The sequence below is a fragment of the Apostichopus japonicus genome, chromosome 11, assembly GCF_037975245.1.
Source record: "Apostichopus japonicus isolate 1M-3 chromosome 11, ASM3797524v1, whole genome shotgun sequence".
NCBI classification, from domain to species: domain Eukaryota; kingdom Metazoa; phylum Echinodermata; class Holothuroidea; order Aspidochirotida; family Stichopodidae; genus Apostichopus; species Apostichopus japonicus.
Window position 1 is genome coordinate 2,824,660 of NC_092571.1, and position 17,550 is coordinate 2,842,209.

Below are 17,550 nucleotides of genomic sequence, written 5' to 3' on the forward strand. Positions count from 1 at the left end.
CAGGTGTGAAGTATAAAAATATGAAAGCTGCATTGGCTCAACCCAGTTTCCTTCGTAACAGTTTGCTAAATTTGCTCAAAGTGCATGTTACCCTTGCCCTCCTACTAGGTGGGAAGCGTTCTATCACAACCCTCTCAATTTATCCTGAAATTAAAATTAAAAGTGACGCTCCCGCTGAGCTGTAACATATATTTGACCCAACCAAAAAACATCATTTATAGGAAACAATTAATAGAAAGGAAGCCGTCATTTTGGTTTCCCAGGTATGTAAATCTATTTAACGTCTTTAAGCGATTTAATATAAGCTGCACGTTACTGTATACAGTGCTAATCAAATATGGGTCGGCACCAAATTCCATTAGATCATACCAAAAAAAGGATGAATCTTGCCTCGGGAGTGGTCAATGTTGAAAATAAATTCCGATAACTTGATTCCAAAAGATGTTCTTTCAATCAGGTACTTGACTATTGAGCAACTATGGATAACACACTGTATACAGCCAACACTATTTCTACTTGATTTTTAATGTATATTAAACATATATATTTATATTTTATATTTATATTATATTTTTATATATTTTTTATATATTTTTATATATATATTTTATTATATATTTTTTTTTATTTTTTTTTTTATATATTTAAATATATTTTTATATTTATATTATATTTATAGGAGTGATAGCTCGGTGGTTAACGCCGGTGCCTTTCAATCATAAGGTCCCCGGTTTGAGTCACTCCCAGATCAATGTATGTCGTCCAGTTATAATACAGAGTTGGTAACAATTGACAATTCATAATCATGGACGTTAAATATGAATGTAAGAGACTGACTTCGGCTTTGATAAGCCAATGAGGCTTCTTCGCGATTTCCTGCTTGCAGGGGGATCTAAAATACATGCAAAAAATACATACATATTTCTTTATCAGGTAAAAAAAAAAATCGGTTGAGTTACAGTATGTGTTGCTTTTAAGTCTACTCAGCCGCAGACTAAGTTGTTAATTGAAGCACCAATAATGTAAACAGTTTTGTATCAATTTTTAGATTCAAACAGTATGAAAGAGAAAGTGTAATAGTAGTGCATACAGTACTCAGCAATCACGTTCCAAAATAAAAGTCTTTGCATATATATTTCAATAACTAAAACAACTAACATATGATGAGGGCAAGCAGTGGCATGTGCAGGAATTCAGAGGTTGGGAGATGGGGAGGAGGGAGGAGTGGGGAAGAATTTATAAATTCCCTCAATTGATTTAGGTGCATGGCATGAATTTTTTATGGGAGAGCCAGAGAAGACACTGAAGGATTTATAAAGGAGTGTGTGGCCTTCGGGTCATTGGAGCCGACCCCATATGAAGGGATGCCTATATTGTGCCCACCACCTGAAAATGAAGTAGAACTTCACCTATTGCATTCTTCAAGCATATTTAGGCAATAGATTAGGTCAAAATTAAAACGCAAAGTCGTGTCGATAAGTACTCAAACAGATTTTGTGGCTCCCTCTTTGCGAAATGCCACATGTATACCAACCAATGTTGAACATATATTCCCTAGCCCTATAATATATTCCCTAGCCCTATCATATATTCCCTAGCCCTGTCATCATCTAAACAAGGAAGAGAGATACTGTAACTACCTGTGAACAATAAAGGGCTATGTACCGTATGAAAATTGTCTTGTAATTGAAACATGCAACCACCAGGAACTGATCAGTAAAGCCATATTGGAAGCAGGATGTTGTCATGTAACATGGCAGCAGTCCAAAGCATCCAGCATACTACATTAACAGTGTCTTCCCCCCTCCTTCCCCTACCCCTCCTGTCCCTGTACTACAAACCAGCTATAACATAGCTGTTAATACACACCAGTTCATATGAAACACAATATATACAAATGAATGAGCCAGCTACTGAACAGTGGTACGTCTATATTAATGGCAATGTCAGCCTGACAAACACTTGACAAACCGAGGTATTTGTAATGATTGGGATGCCCAATAATAGAAAGATTGACTTGATAATTGAACTACTGTAGCCCCACTGAAGAATGTGAATCTTGCAGCTTTTTGGGTATATATGCAGTACTTGTGAAACAGCTGTGGACAATTAATTGAACATTGTTACAGTATGTTCAATAATGACATGTGGTGTACAAAAATCAAAAGGAAGACTGTTTACCTTGTTACCATGGACCCAAACACCGACAGCTTGCCAAACCGGACAGATCCATTTATGCCACAATTAATACACAGTACAAGAGTAAACACCACAAAGTCATAGGTAGCCTCATGGGCTGGCTAAAACAAAGCTAGGTTTAAGAACAATATTATAGGTAGGCAATATCCGTATAGGGTACAGGCAATATCCGTATAGAGTACAGGCAATATCATATATAGTACAGGCTATATCCGTATAGAGTACAGAGATATATCTGTAAAGAGTACAGGCTACTGTATATCCATAGAGATCGTACAGTCATCTGTGTTGAGTACGTACAGGCTCTTTCCGTAAAGAGTACAGGCAATATCTGTATAGAGTACAGGCATATATCCGTATAGAGAACAGGCAATACCTGTATAGAATACAGGCTATTTCCGTATAGAGTACAGGCAATATCTGTATATATAGTACAGGCTATTTCCGTATAGAGTACAGGCAATATCTGTATATATAGTACAGGCTATATCCGTATAGAGTACAGGCAATATCTGTATATATAGTACAGGCTATATCCGTATAGAGTACAGGCAATATCTGTATATATAGTACAGGCTATATCCGTATAGAGTACAGGCAATATCTGATATATAGTACAGGCTATCCGTATAGAGTACAGTCAAAATCTGTATATACAGTAGTACAGACTATACCCGTATAGAGTACAGGCAATATCTGTATAGAGTACAGGCTATTTCCATATAGAGTACAGGTAATATCTGTATACAGTACTATAGCCTCTATATTTGTATAGAGTACAGGCAATAACCATTTAGAGTACAGACAATATCCATATAGAGTACAGGCTATATCCGTATAGATCTTACAGGTACATCTAAAGTTCAAGTCAAACAGATTCACAATGAACCATTCACTGTACAGTATATAGTAGTAGTTGTCAATCGGACTGCAGACACTTTGTGGGGTTTTTTTTTTTTTTGGCCTTCTCTTTTTCTTTCCTTTCTTCAGTAACACCAAAAAAGACAAATTTTCTGTCGTAACTCCTAGCTTTCAAAATTATAAAGAGAAATCCTTATCTGTGTCAGGGTTAAAACTCAGTGTGAATACTTCCCGGTAGACCGATGATTCAACCAAGGAATCATGATCTAAATTTAAGAGCGGTCAGCTTCTCAAGTTTAAAGGAGATATAAATTACCCATCCGGCATCAAATTTATGCCACACGATGGAGACATTTGTGGTCAACAATTCTTTCGAACAGATAACGAAAGATATGAGACATTCCATTTATGAGATATCACAGGGCAAAAGTCATGATATGGGTCTGCCATATTGTGAGATGTCACCGTGACGAAATCTTTTAAGGTCCCAATTGTCCTTTATGTTCCTATTTTCGCTAACTTCTGCAGACTATAGCAATGGAATTCAGCTAAATAGGTAAAATTTCTATAGAAGTCATAATTTTAACAGATTTATTCAACATTTGGAAAATTGAATATTTACCTCGGAAACAGTGAATGACCCAGAGTGAGCAACTACTGTAATAGTGGCTCTGTCGTTCAATGCAAGTTTTAGACTTGTTCAAGTCTTCAAGTTTGGCACACTCTTCATAGGGATTTCAAACACAACATCTCCCGAAACAGAATGTGGATTAAATTAAACCGGTTTTAGTATTAAAAAGTGACCGGTCTTCAGCCAAAACCGTGCAGCCTTAGAGTATGTGTATAGGCCTCATGCATTCATAAGTAGTCTTGAATTAAGGCTAGTTGATAGTCCACCCTACTGTATCTCCTATTTCTGATGGTACAGTATTCAATAAGTGTAAGGACTTTCTGTAAATGCAGTGTGTCTCTTAGAATAGTTGTTTTACTGCTAGGAGGGGGCCTGCATCCCTTGGGGCAACAGTCTATATAGAAGTTGTAAACCTATCTATAACACTACTGCTGAGCTATGTATAGAAATTTTGTTAACCTGTGCGCATTGGTAATATTAATCAGTAAGCACATAATAATTACAATATGCATGCAATAAGCCTGTGAGCATTATTGCTGATATGAAACAAAGAACTACTCTTTCAACGTTACTGGATTGGATCGATATTTACTTATTACTATCGTTAACTTACCTGTCTCCTCCTCTAACATATTTACACTCCACCTTGTGTAATTATGTATATTAACATCTGTATCACCAGATCCCATTGTGGAGTATGCTAGTATATATACACTCATTGAATACCGTCCTGTATAGTGATACAGTCTAACCTATCCTCTGAAAAAGTTGTTCCTCTTTCTCATCTGTCTCGTTGTTATAAATATTTAATACGATCAATATGAAATTTACACCATGTGAGAGTGACAAACTATACGCACTTTACTCATCAGTGCTAATACGTATCAACTAATATTTAATTAGCGACAATAGAGTAATATAGTATGCCTCTCAGTTTTATGACTTAATTAAGACACAGATTATGATTATAATTGGCTACATGAAGTATGAATTAGATAATGATATATTAAGAGGTCCTTAAATGAATGCATGAGACTCTTCCCAAGGACATTACAGATCTGCAATCACAATAAATATTGATGCAGGAATCATATAGAGAACAAATAAGATTTCTATCATTTCAAGTACAGATCAAATTTGCTACTTTGGCTTGAGTAGATACTTCAAGCAACCTGTAATGACTGTAGTTTTGTTACATATAGTCCATAAAATATCACAAATGTTTCAACATGTACGTAATGATAACTAAACATCCCGTTTGCAAATAATGTGGAAGTAAATATACTAAAAGTAATAACTTCCAACATATTCATGCTGAATTGGAAAAATTTACATAATCTGAGCCCTTTAACTGGATCTGAAATGAGTCCAAAGACACCTCCTCCCTCCACCCAACCCTCCCCCCCCCCCAGTTATACAATTGGTATTCTACAGTTTATTGTTAGGATTACACAGCTGGACCTCTACACTGAAGTATATTAAGTATATTATAAAACTTACTGGTTTATATATTTACGAGTGACCCACTTACCTGTCTCCCCACAACCTATGCACCACATTCTACCGTGTCTAGAATGCCCTGGTAATCTTTTAACACTGTACACCCTCACTGGCCCTAATGGCCTTCCTTAATTTTTCTACCCACAAAGTGTCTCACTGTGTTTTTCGGAGTTAGAAAAATTTTCGCGAAATTTGCCTGGAATACCTTGGATTTATACTCTAGAAGTTTCCTATCAGAACTTCTGCACTTCCAAGGATCTTTTCCAGCCTGATAAGTATCCTTTTCTTGTAGGGAAAGGTGTTTTTGGGGGCTGTTTTTAGTGTACACTCTCGCCCATGCGTTCGTTTTTTCTTACGTAACGTTTTTAGGGTAACAGGTAGTAGCTCTGCGAGACTACTTCGTTCGTTGCCTATACCGCCTTGTTTACGCGGATAGGCATGTATTTTCGTATGTACATGTGTTTCAGCTTGTGGTAGAATGTTGTAGGTTGTGGGGAGACAGGTAAGTGGGGAACGAAGTAAATACTAAGAGTATATTCTAAACATGTATCTCCTTGAATATAAATGTTATAGGCCAGAATGTGACAATAGATTAATGTTACGTCCTAAAATGAACTTTGAAAGTACAGTCAATATTACAATGTTACATAATATCTATTTCTACTTTTTACTTTTATAAATATATGTCACTTTATGTAACTTTAAAAGCTGCATTTTTTGGTGGATATTACCCAAATTTGTACAGCTCTATATCCAAGCCAGATAATATTTATATAGCATAATTCTGGTTTAACTGCATGTAGAAGAGTATATATCTGTGTGTGTGCCTTCCCCAAATATTATCTGTTTCATACAATACGGAAAAATTGGTGTCCCACAAATTTAAAGTAATTAATGTTAAATTATTTCATATGCAAATTATGGTTTAGAATTACTTAATTATATTCCAGAGAAATTTTGATGAATTCAGCAATGTTGTCTTCAGGTTACAAGTTATCACAGAGGCTGCTTTAAAGACAATTTATAACAAACTCTTGTGGTATTAATACTGAGAAGAGAGTTTCTGAAAGTAATCCACATGGCCACAATATTGTCTCTGATAATTAGTGATAACCAATCCACCTACGAAAACATGTCCATCTGCACTTTGGGTGGTACAGAATGAGAAAGCGGTTGACCGGAAGTGACCCATCAGTAAAGGAGGAAGAGTGATAATTAGTGACCAGATCACCATAGACATGGAATGGAGAAGGAGCCGGCCATCGTTGTCAAGAGAGGAGTTAGCATGCAAGGAATTAAAGCAAAAGCATCGAAAATGGAATTTACCAGATTCAAAATATTCAACTCAGATTGGACATTTAACAATTTTGTTCAACGTGCATAGAAACTAATGAAAGTACTGTATAGCTACTGTAGAACTGTATGTATGTATGTTTGTATGTATTTACAAATATAAACAAGACCATACAATACATGCAATACAATACATACATACAAGTGCATACAAAAAAATGGAAGTACTGTATAACTGTAGAAACTCTCCAGTATTTGTTTGATAGAGAGATTCCAGACATCAATTGTGTGAACACATCCCTGTTAATTGTCATAGCAGAACTCAATATAAATCTATATTGTAAGTGATAATATATAGCAAAATATTGAAGATATTAGGCCTGTATCACATAACAATTTAACACATTAGAGCAAGACTTAAAACTGTCACAGGCTCAAAGTGAATCTCTATAGCGCATAACTGATATAGGGAGAACAGAAGTTGACGCTCTGTGCACTTTGAATTGGAAAAATATATGAAACCAATGTACATATATAACACAACCACAGACTCCAAAGATTGCGCACATGTGGGTGGGTGCAAATCTTTTACGACTCAATGCCTCTGACAGGAATGTACTTGATAAAGGTCTACTTTAAACAGAAGGTGTGATTAATGGTAAATTGTTGCCTTTGAAAGCTGATCAATGCCAGTATGCGTGAATACTTTTGAAGGGTCAATACAAGGGCTGGTGAAGTGCATATGGAGTATCATAATGCCTCAGAAATGGACCGCTATGTTCAACTAGCTTGTGTAAAAGAATTCATATGCAGCTAAACAATCGCTGCCGATCAGGAAATGAAAGCAGTCAGTCAGTCAGCTATCCCATACAACAATAATATATAATGTCCCAAAATCTTGCTACTCCAATTTACATGGTGGGTTCAGTACATGCAGTATGCTATCAATAACTGTGTGTACTGCTGCATATGCATGTAGTTGGTTAGGGCAGGGAGTTGCCATAACAACTCCCTGGTTATGGTGTCACATGATTAATCCGGCTTGAGGCGCAGTTACTTGCAAATCAGTGGGGAGGAGGATGGAAGTGCACTTTTTTTTCACTACTGTATTTCTAAACTTTCCCAACTCGTTGCCGTTTTTAATATGTATGAATATCTTGGGGACAGAAAATTCCAATATATATATGCCAAATATTCTTCTTACTTATTAATTATTAGTCATATCAATTTCCCTCGGTTTCGTTTCTTGTTTGTTTGTTTTCATATTACTATTATTCTCTTGGAGTACAGGTAATGCCATGTTTTTCTTCATAAATAATGTATGCAGTAATAACATCCATATCCTTCAGAGAAGAGAACATTATTCTTGAAATAATAGTGGACAGCTCTTTTACCTGTAATTAACCAATTTTACTTAGAACTGGAATAGGTTTCACCACTGAATAAACAAGAATTACGTGAGATGGAGTTAAAGTTTTGGGTTTGGCCTGATTGAAGTGTTTATTTAGTAAATGTGGATCAACGCTTTAAACTCTCCTGAAAATCAAGTAAGAAGTAAGATCTCCTTAAATAAAACTCAACAAACCCTTCTTTGCCTCTGACTTCCTTCCTTGACCTATTTCCTTGAAAAAGACATTCCTTGTATATTTAAACAAGAAATTAGTCAAAGTATGGGATCAACATCACCCCCCGCTTAAATATATATATATATATATATATATATATATATATATATATATATATATATATATATATATATATATATATATATATATATATATATATATATATATATATATATATATATAGGAAGAAACGGAAAACTGTTAAACAACTATGCTGCATTTAGAGAAAGGCTGGATCTCCAGTGAGATACAATAATTAAATTAGGTAAGTGATTGGAGGTAAAACAGCCAATGTTTGGCTTTTGCAGAGCTTTCGAGCAAAACTGGCTCTTCTTCAGTGCATTATCACCAAAAGTGACAAGGAGTAGCAGGAATTGAAACTATCTTATAGAGAAGAGTGTCGGCATGGCAGTGAAGTCAATGCGCCTTTACTGATTTCTGCTTGATTTTTATATATATATATATATATATATATATATATATATATGTATATATGCTCCCAATTCCTCAACGATCTGGGTCACAGGGGTGACTAAGAAGTAACTTCCTTTGTATATAGTGCACCTTGTTCATCTTCCAACACTTTGTTTTAGGGTACATTATAACACCTTCTGTATGAGTACATATAAACAAAACATGACACACAGTCAGTAATGAAGCTACATCGATACATTATCTTTAATTACTATCAAATAACATGATTCATTGGATATTCAGGAGTTACATTATCTCCTTTGATTGATGTTCAGTACAGACCTTGTCTGCACAAACTAGTTAAATTCCAAAGGGTACATATACAGTACAATTTGTATGTATTTTGTATGTATTTTAGATCCTCCTGCAAGCATGAACTCGGAATTTTGCAATACACCTGCATGTCAGTGTCCTATATTTAGGAGATTCACACAGTGAAGTATGCAGATTGAATCTACACATGTTTAAGTTGTCCTACATGGAGTTGTGGATTTCTCTAATCCATTTTTTTGTTCTTTTTTTTTTAATTAATTTATTAAATGAGTGCATTAACAATCTTTTGTTCACATGTCATATCATATGAGCTAGGTCATGACAATGTCAAAGGTTACCAGGTCACAGCTGTAGAGCAAAGCTGCTTCGGTTATGAGGAGATGGGTATACAAAGCGAAGACACAAAGTAAATTAGAATAGCGATTTGTTACTAAAGGTCAATCACACATGAAGCCTAAGTTTTGGAAGAGAATTAATAAACAAATGAAATCAAAATAGCGGTCAAATTATGGGCTTAGTTTCAACAATCTTTATTGTAAATGAATGGTTGGTAGTACTACAGTTTGTGATTCAAGCTGTTTGGCATACTCTGTAAATAAAATACATATGAAATAATTTAAAAACAAGTTGGAATTAATCTACCAATTTGTTACTACTTAGACGTTACTTTCAATTCATAAATGTCCAATTTAGCAGTTTTTCGGAAAATACTTCTCCAAGTAAACTCATTGACGTGGATTTCTTTTAGTAGCAATTTTCTCATAGCAATCCTTCTCTTCACAAGTAGGAATATTTAAGGTTATAATATTTTACTCCTGATTTTTTTTAAGTTCTCCAAATTTGATGGTTGCACAGCTGTAAATGATGCACCTTGAAGATCCAGCAACAGATGGTAAATTAGGCAGGCGCGTAGCCAGGAATTTGCCAAGGGAGGGGCGAAACTGTAGATTCGGCATTGAAAACTATCTAAGCGTAGCGCCACCATGAGTTGGCGCGAAGCGCACAAGAAAATTTTGGCTTAGAATGCCGCCCAGATCGCTGGAAAAGGCACTTCCCAGGCCTTGTAAGTTGCATCTTAGCATTTTCTCTTTTGAAAATACTAGCGATATCATAAAAACATTAAAAAAAAAAAAAAAAATTATGCTCAAGGGGGGGCCGCTGCCCCCTTCGCCCCCCCCCCCCTTGGCTACGCGCCTGAAATTAGGATACAATAGAATTATTAAATAAACTTAGCCACAAAACGTGACAATGACCAACTGTTCCCAGATGACACAATATACCTTCATTAGTGACTTAGCTTTGAACACCTACTTACCTGTATAATGAACACAAAACTGAAATTGCTCTATGTAAACTGGTTTAGGAACTTTGCTGTCAGTCTGTGCATTATGTGTGTGTAATATTCACAGCCTCAATTTAAGAGAAGGGGTTTAATCGTTATTATAAATAAGGATCCATAAATATGTGGAATCTTGCATGAAATGACCAACAAAAAATCACAAACCCAATTCACTTACCTTACTTACTCAACAGCTTTCCATGGTCTGATTGAGTCTATAAGGCAGCAATGACCATAGGTTTGAAGGAGGCCGCATGATCAGATGGCCCCATAACGGTCTTCTAACGGTCATAATGGTCTTAATAATCGGGTTACCCATGCAGGTTCCTAACACAATCATTCCAGTGTGAGCGGATTACAGAATACCAACAATGCCATCAATAATCCTAGATCTACAATTTGACTTAAAAGCTTTTAATCGTTTCAATAAAAGGACCTGCGTAGGATTATATTGCGTTCGGTAACACTGCAGTTTCACAACTTTCCGATACAGGCCGGGCATTCCTTTTGTCGGCAAAATGGAACTACAATCATTTACTTATGAAAATAACTAATATATTTGTGTAAAGTGTTTCATCATTGTAAAGGAACAGAACATTAAAAAGCTCAAAATGTTTGACTCAGTTGATATGCCACTCCCACTGTAGCAGATTATTATTTCAGTCCAGAAAATTTTGCATCCCACACAATTATCATTTCAATGAACTACAGTTTACATGCTATTTTAACTGGAAAGTCTCTCTCTCAATATATTGACAGTGCTGTACCTTCTAATTCCTAGTATTAAAGATACCTGCATGGAGGCTGGAGCCATATTAGTTGATTTAAACACTTTTAACAGATGATGATTGCAGACCTACGTGTTATTATCTCAATTCCTTTAATTGTGAGGTAACAGCTTGCTGTCAGCTTGTCCCCAAAATCCAACATCTTAAGGTATAGGTTTCAGTACAATTTATGTGTCATGTGTGTATTATACTGTTCAGCTAGATGAAAATAGCTGCTCCAGTAACCATGGTAATGACATGGAACAGTGATTATGTAGGACAGGAGATTGCATGCTTTATTAACCGTGTTCAAAATTCTTGCATTGGCAATTACTGTACATACATGAAAGAGTGAATACATGCACACCCAAATTATGAAGCATATGGAATATTAGATCCTATAGGGGACGTTAAACAAACTTATAAGTAAAATTTAGGGTTGGTTTACTATACAGTCTTATATTAAGGTCATGCATGCTAGAGCCTTCTCACACAACTTTACATTACCAATGAACCATTGGCCACTGTTAACAAGTGGCATACCCACACAACCAAATGTGCACAATTAATTCAAAAAAAACTTTCCCCTACTCTCATGTGCCCTAATCTCCTGCCCCTTACTCTTCTGCCCCCTACTTCCCTGTCCTCCTACTACCCTGTCCCCTTACTTCTCTGTCCCCCTACTTCCCTGTCCCCTTCTCCCCTGTCCCCTACTCCCTTGTCCACCTACTATCCTGTCCCCCTACTTCCCTGTCCCCTTACACCCATGTCTCCCTACTTCCATGTCCCCATATTCCCCTGTCCCTCCACTTCCTATTCCCATCTCTATACTCCCCTGTCCCCCTATTCCCATCTCCCTACTCCTATGTTTTCATCTCCTATCCTCCTCTCCCCTCTTCTCCTGATAACTTTTCAACAGTTCCAGCCCTCTGTGAGTCATCAGCACTTGTCTTTTATTTACATATAAATGCCCTCAGAGCATGTAAGTGCACTACTGTACTCCATACATGCAGCACTGTAATTATCATGACCATGGCAGTGGGCCCACCATGTGACCTAGGGAGAGAGAGCTAATATTTACAGTGTAATAAGATACAGGTACTGTAAGATACAGGTCTTTACTTATTTGAATGACCTTCAATTCAAAGCATCTTAATAGGATTACAAAACAATACTTGTATTATCTAGAAGGAAGTTGTTGTATCTTATGACCTACAAGGAAGCTCAAAATGTTGCTAAAAAGCTCATTGATTTGTGTTACCTTTGGTCAATTTTTCCATGCTTTTCGACAAATATATAATCTCTTCTTTCATTAGCAAACGATCATTAGTCAAGCTGCATTGCAAAATAATGACGTCAAACCAAGAGTTTTTGAAACTTTCGGATCTGGTTTTGAATTGTCATTTAAATAATGGATTGACAATGTGTCTGGACAGTGAAAAAGGTATTTAAAATATGAATGGAACCATGAATTAGTTTCTCATTTACTTTCATTCTGTGTATAGCGCCATGGTTGAATGATCTTGTGGTATCTATGTCAGTTTGATTCATTAGAAACTCAGTTTAAGAGTGAACCTGTGAAGAATTTGGCAGAATAATTGTTGACCAATTAAATTGAACAGCTTTAAAACAGCAAGTTATGTTAACAAAGCCATGTACTATGTCATACTATATTATTAGACTAAATTATAAGACTTGAACATAAAATTATTTGGCTTGCATGGGAACACATTTTGAAGTTACTTATTGTACAGTACAGCATGCAAACTGGTGTCAAAATTAGAGCCATGAAAGAAGATGAAGCTCAGAGGATCCATATGGGTAAACCACCCTTCCCCCTCCCCCTCCCCCCCTTCCTTCTGAGACACTCTTTGAATTTATCGAGACTGATAAGATAGAGTTTGGCAGATTTATAATCATAAACTGCGAACGGTTTTTATCAAATCGGTATGGTACAGTACTGTAGTTTGGAAAGTATGTAAACTGTCAGTTCTAATATCAAACACAGCAGTCTACAGTTTCATTACTACTTACCATCAAATTCAACACTCTCTGTTATGTTAGTTCTGTACTGTAGAAAATAACAATTTTAGGAAACCATGTACAAGTGGCAACCCAGCATCATACTTTTACCACCTGCATAAAATTTCAGTTTAAAGATTCACGATTTCTGTACCTCAACTACAAGTTGGCGTGCCACATCTAACGCACTGTGCGTAACTACGCAGCATGTAATGTAGAGTTTTATAGCGCCCCATATTATCCATCCAAATTGAATTTTAACCACTGCCTTTCATTTCATTTCATATTCTCTTATTATCTACTATAAAAACTTGAGCTGGTAGCAGATATTCTGTACATTGCAGTGGTTACACACGATGTAGTATCTAGAGATGTATAGTATTAATAGTACTATATAGTACAGATGTAGTATTAATGAAGACCGTGCCTCGACAGAACAAATTAATTACAATGTAGTTTGATTGCATAGGTCAACAGGCCATAACAGTTACACTAAAAACAGCCCCAAACTCCCTCCCTTTGTAAGAAAAGGATACTTATCAGGGGCTGTAAAAGACTGTAGAACGTTCTGAAATCCAAAAGGATGTATAGAAGGTAAAAAGCCAATGTATCCGGGCAATTTCCATAAGATATTAAATCCATTACGAAAACGTATGTGTAAACACTTTGGATGGTAGAATGAGTAGGAAGGGCAACGACAGGAGGAGCCAGTCGTTGAGGGTGCACAGTGTTCAAAGATTACCAGGGCATACAGGACACGGTAAAATGGGGTGCTAAGGTTGTGAGGAGATAGGTAAGCTAGGAGCGAAGTAAATAGCCCATAACAGTAACACATGGTGCCTCAGACACATACCACATAACATGAATAACTAAAGTACTATTAAAACATCTTGTCCTAGCAGACATTTAGTTCCTGTAAATCATAGCAACCTTAGTGTACAATTCATGATCTTACTCAGTCCAGTTAGGCCTTGTTCACATTTGAGAATGTAAGGGGCATCAGGATCTTGTTTATCCTCAGGGAGGTATAATCAACCTGACTCTGGACGGGAGGGGGGGGGGGCACATATTGCAAATATAGTAGGTGGTGGATCAATTTGGAACCAAAACTTAGGCTATCAAGAATGAGCGAAAGGTTACAAATGAAGTATAATATAGTTCAATAGTGTATCAGCTTTAAATGAGATTTGCGCCGGTCGGTGTTCAAGCAGAAGTTAACGGGGGCAATTTAACCAAAGAAAGAACTTAGTAAGAGTCAGGATTCTTGATCCTCATGATTATGGGATCTGATCCTGAGTATAATGCGTGCATTCTCATTACAATTTTGATCACAATTTTAACCTGATCAAAAGTATTCTTCAAATCTGCTTATTTTGGTCTACTGGGTTCTCATCCAAATCTGCTTGCCTTCACAGAATACTGTGCATTTTTTGGCTGACGTATGTACAGTAGAATACAGTGCAAGAAATGAAGTGTGGGAGGATGGATGCAATGTTATATTTCAAGGCATCAATCATCATCAAAAGCCAATCAAAATGTTGTGATACCTCAAGAATCTCTATCCTCGTGTGACCAAGTCTACAGAAGCATGAATGACCAACTGTATTTGTTATTCAGCATATTAAATAGCACACATGTATGTATACTGTTAAATGACATTAACTCTATCCTCCTATGACCAATTGCACAGAAGAAGCATGAAATGGCCCACAATCTCCACCACATTCTCATATTAAAAGACTCGCTTCAAATGACAGAAATTTAGAACAATTTTGTGCTCCATAAACTTCCTACAAAACGTGAGAGCATGCACTAATTATACAGCATCTGAGTTCTTTATCTCATGTAGACATATAGGGGGGTTATCACAGATTCTTTTAATGTGCTTCAGTTCGTGTAATTTGTCCTGTATCAATTGCATAATGTGGCAACGGTCGCTACTATTCGTCTCCACATTCCTTCCACTGCAGTTAACATTCAGGCCAAATTGTGTGATTAACCTACATTTGACCTTTGTTGTCAGACATCTTCAAAGAGCTGATTTTTTTTTAAGGGAAATCAATAAGTTGTCCCTTTTGGCAACCTGTAGTTAAAGTACAGACGGACGGGAAATTTGCTTTTCCACAAACACTACAGGAAATAAGAATGAAGGGAAACATACTGCAGAAGTACACATTGCTTTTACTGGCTGATCATCTTGGCTAGAGCACGTAGAGCATACATAGTTAGCCAACACTGTGAAAGTAATTCAAGCGAATCAGCAAAAACTAATTATCAAACTGTCTTTATAGAAGCAGGCATTTGGTAGGCTAGCTACAGTACCACACTCAAACGTGAACATTGTGAACAACTGTACTAAGACAAGATGCCAGACTAATGTGTCGATGGTGGGAGATGGGAACAAATTAAATCAAGCGAGAATAATGTGGCTCTCCAGCCTGTCCACAGAGGGCGCTGTCATATCGGCACACAATATGTAAATACCGATTACATGAAAGTGGTCACAACCATGCAAACACAACAAACTGTAGATAAAGATTCCATGCAGATGTACTTGGTCATAGACCTACTTTCAACTTATAAGTATGGTTTCTCTGAACAAATGAAAAGTACTTTAGAATACACAAGTTAAGGTAGGTGCTAAAAACAATTTAGTTTTACAACTTCCAGCTCTTCTCAATACGTAACTTCCAAATATCTCTTCTTCAATAACTAGAAATTTATGCAATTATAACTTCTAGTGTTCAACTCACGTACAGTATAGTACCAGTCTTAATTAAAATGTATAAAGGCAAAATGGCTAATTTCCTAATTAATATACGTACTGTACTGTACATATAGCTTATGTTGCTGATATTTCTTGTCAAGTCAGTAAAATTATTAGTGATGCTGTCAGAAAGACTTTAAATCTACTGATTATGTTTCTGTTATTTTGAACCTCCTAACAAGCTAGGAACATTTCAGTTAGCCTCGCAATGTCTTTGCTCGATCTAACAATGGTATCAGTAATACCCCCCTCCCCCTCCCCCCTCCCTCCCCTATGCAGAATTTGGAGTAGCCATACAGCATGCAATGTCCCATCCCTACTCCTGTCCCCCTTCCTGTCCCTTCTCCCTCCTTTCCTGAACCTCCTCTTCTGTCATCCCCATCCCATGCACCCAACTATTTCCTCTTCAATCTTTATGTCACATTAAAGCAGATGCCACTTAACATGTCTCTACACTTGCCACTAAATGACATCTGAAGTGTTTGCTTTCCCAAACTCAGGGATGCTCTTCTACTCACTGTACTGTACTTGAGACAGACGAGGAGACGACTCTACAAATTTAGCATCTTTTTCATGACGGTTAATCTCTTATTGGCCACAGAGAATATTCTGACCTGCAGACAATGCTAACTCCATTTTGAAAGGATGTAAACCAGACAAAAACGATATGAAAATGACCCACATTTTTTTTTGCTCATGTCAAGTACCATATGTAATTTAATTACATAACCTACAAATTATCTGAGCTAAATTTGATTTTTATCCTTTTGACCTGGTAAACATCAAGTTACCATACCGATTCATAAGGAAGTAAATTAGCTAGCTACAGTAGGATACAGGCCACAGAGGAACAATATCAAAATGTCAACTATACCGTCCGGATATATTAATAGCTAATTGCATCAACAAAACAGACCAGAACCTCTCACTATACTTTAAAAAAAAAAAGAACAGTGTTGGGAATTGAACGCCCTGAATAAACAGAGCACGTCATTAACAAAGTACAGTATCTTTAGACATTACGTTAACCCTGTCATATGTAAGAATTGTCCGATAGCTGACTTAATACAGGTATCGTGAATGCATCAACGACTCTGGGATAGTATGATATTATAAACCACAGAAAGTTGGTGAACGCCTTGCTATTGTTTTGGGACCTCCCCACTCCCTCTTGCACATGGTTAGTCACTAACGGTGACATAAACTGTTTATTATCAAGCTCCATTCATAACCACTAATGTGAATCACATCGTCTGTCACGCACTGTCCTAAACTGTCTGGTCTATGAATAATTGAGCATTCAACAAATGGGGTAGAACCCCAAAAGAAAATTGTTCACAAATTATGGCGTTAGAACTGTTTTGCTGATTTGAAAGTCATGAATACTCATTTCTGTTGATCCAAGAAACTGTCCCCAGAGTAAGAACTATTATGCAGAGAAACTTCCTATTGTAGTGCCACTAATTAAACTACTAATTAATATAAATAAGACTTACACTTACATTTCAAGAAAGGCTGACCAACTGTATTAACTTTTCCAAATTTATATTGAGAGCAAAATTTGAAATCACCTGTTGTATGTATGCCAAAATGTAGCCTCAAGCCGGCAAAAATCATTTAGAAAAAGGAGGGTCCCAATATTATGCCAATCTGGATGGTACCGTACTGTCCTTCATTTTATAGAACAGTTGTGTCACAAACATTCCCTCTTCAAAGATCACTTTGCATATAGGCTGTTCCAGGTACATTTGGCAAAACAGTTGTGTCACTTTGAAATTGTCATAGTGTCCCCCATGCAA

General features: G+C 36.6%; 1 protein-coding gene across 8 annotated transcripts in view; it reads right to left on the reverse strand.

Annotated features, from left to right (window-relative positions):
* Positions 1-17,550, reverse strand: part of LOC139975840 (pleckstrin homology domain-containing family G member 5-like) — a 157,228-nt gene that overhangs the window by 70,932 nt on the left and 68,746 nt on the right. Inside the window, exon 1 of one of the 8 annotated variants that reach the window (XM_071984071.1) lies at positions 4,305-4,395. The exons of the other annotated variants lie outside the window; for them this stretch is intronic. Coding sequence (XP_071840172.1) covers positions 4,305-4,380 — 76 coding nt within the window. The 5' untranslated portion in view covers positions 4,381-4,395. Of the gene's footprint in view, positions 1-4,304; positions 4,396-17,550 lie in introns of those variants that run through there. 8 annotated transcript variants of the gene reach the window in all.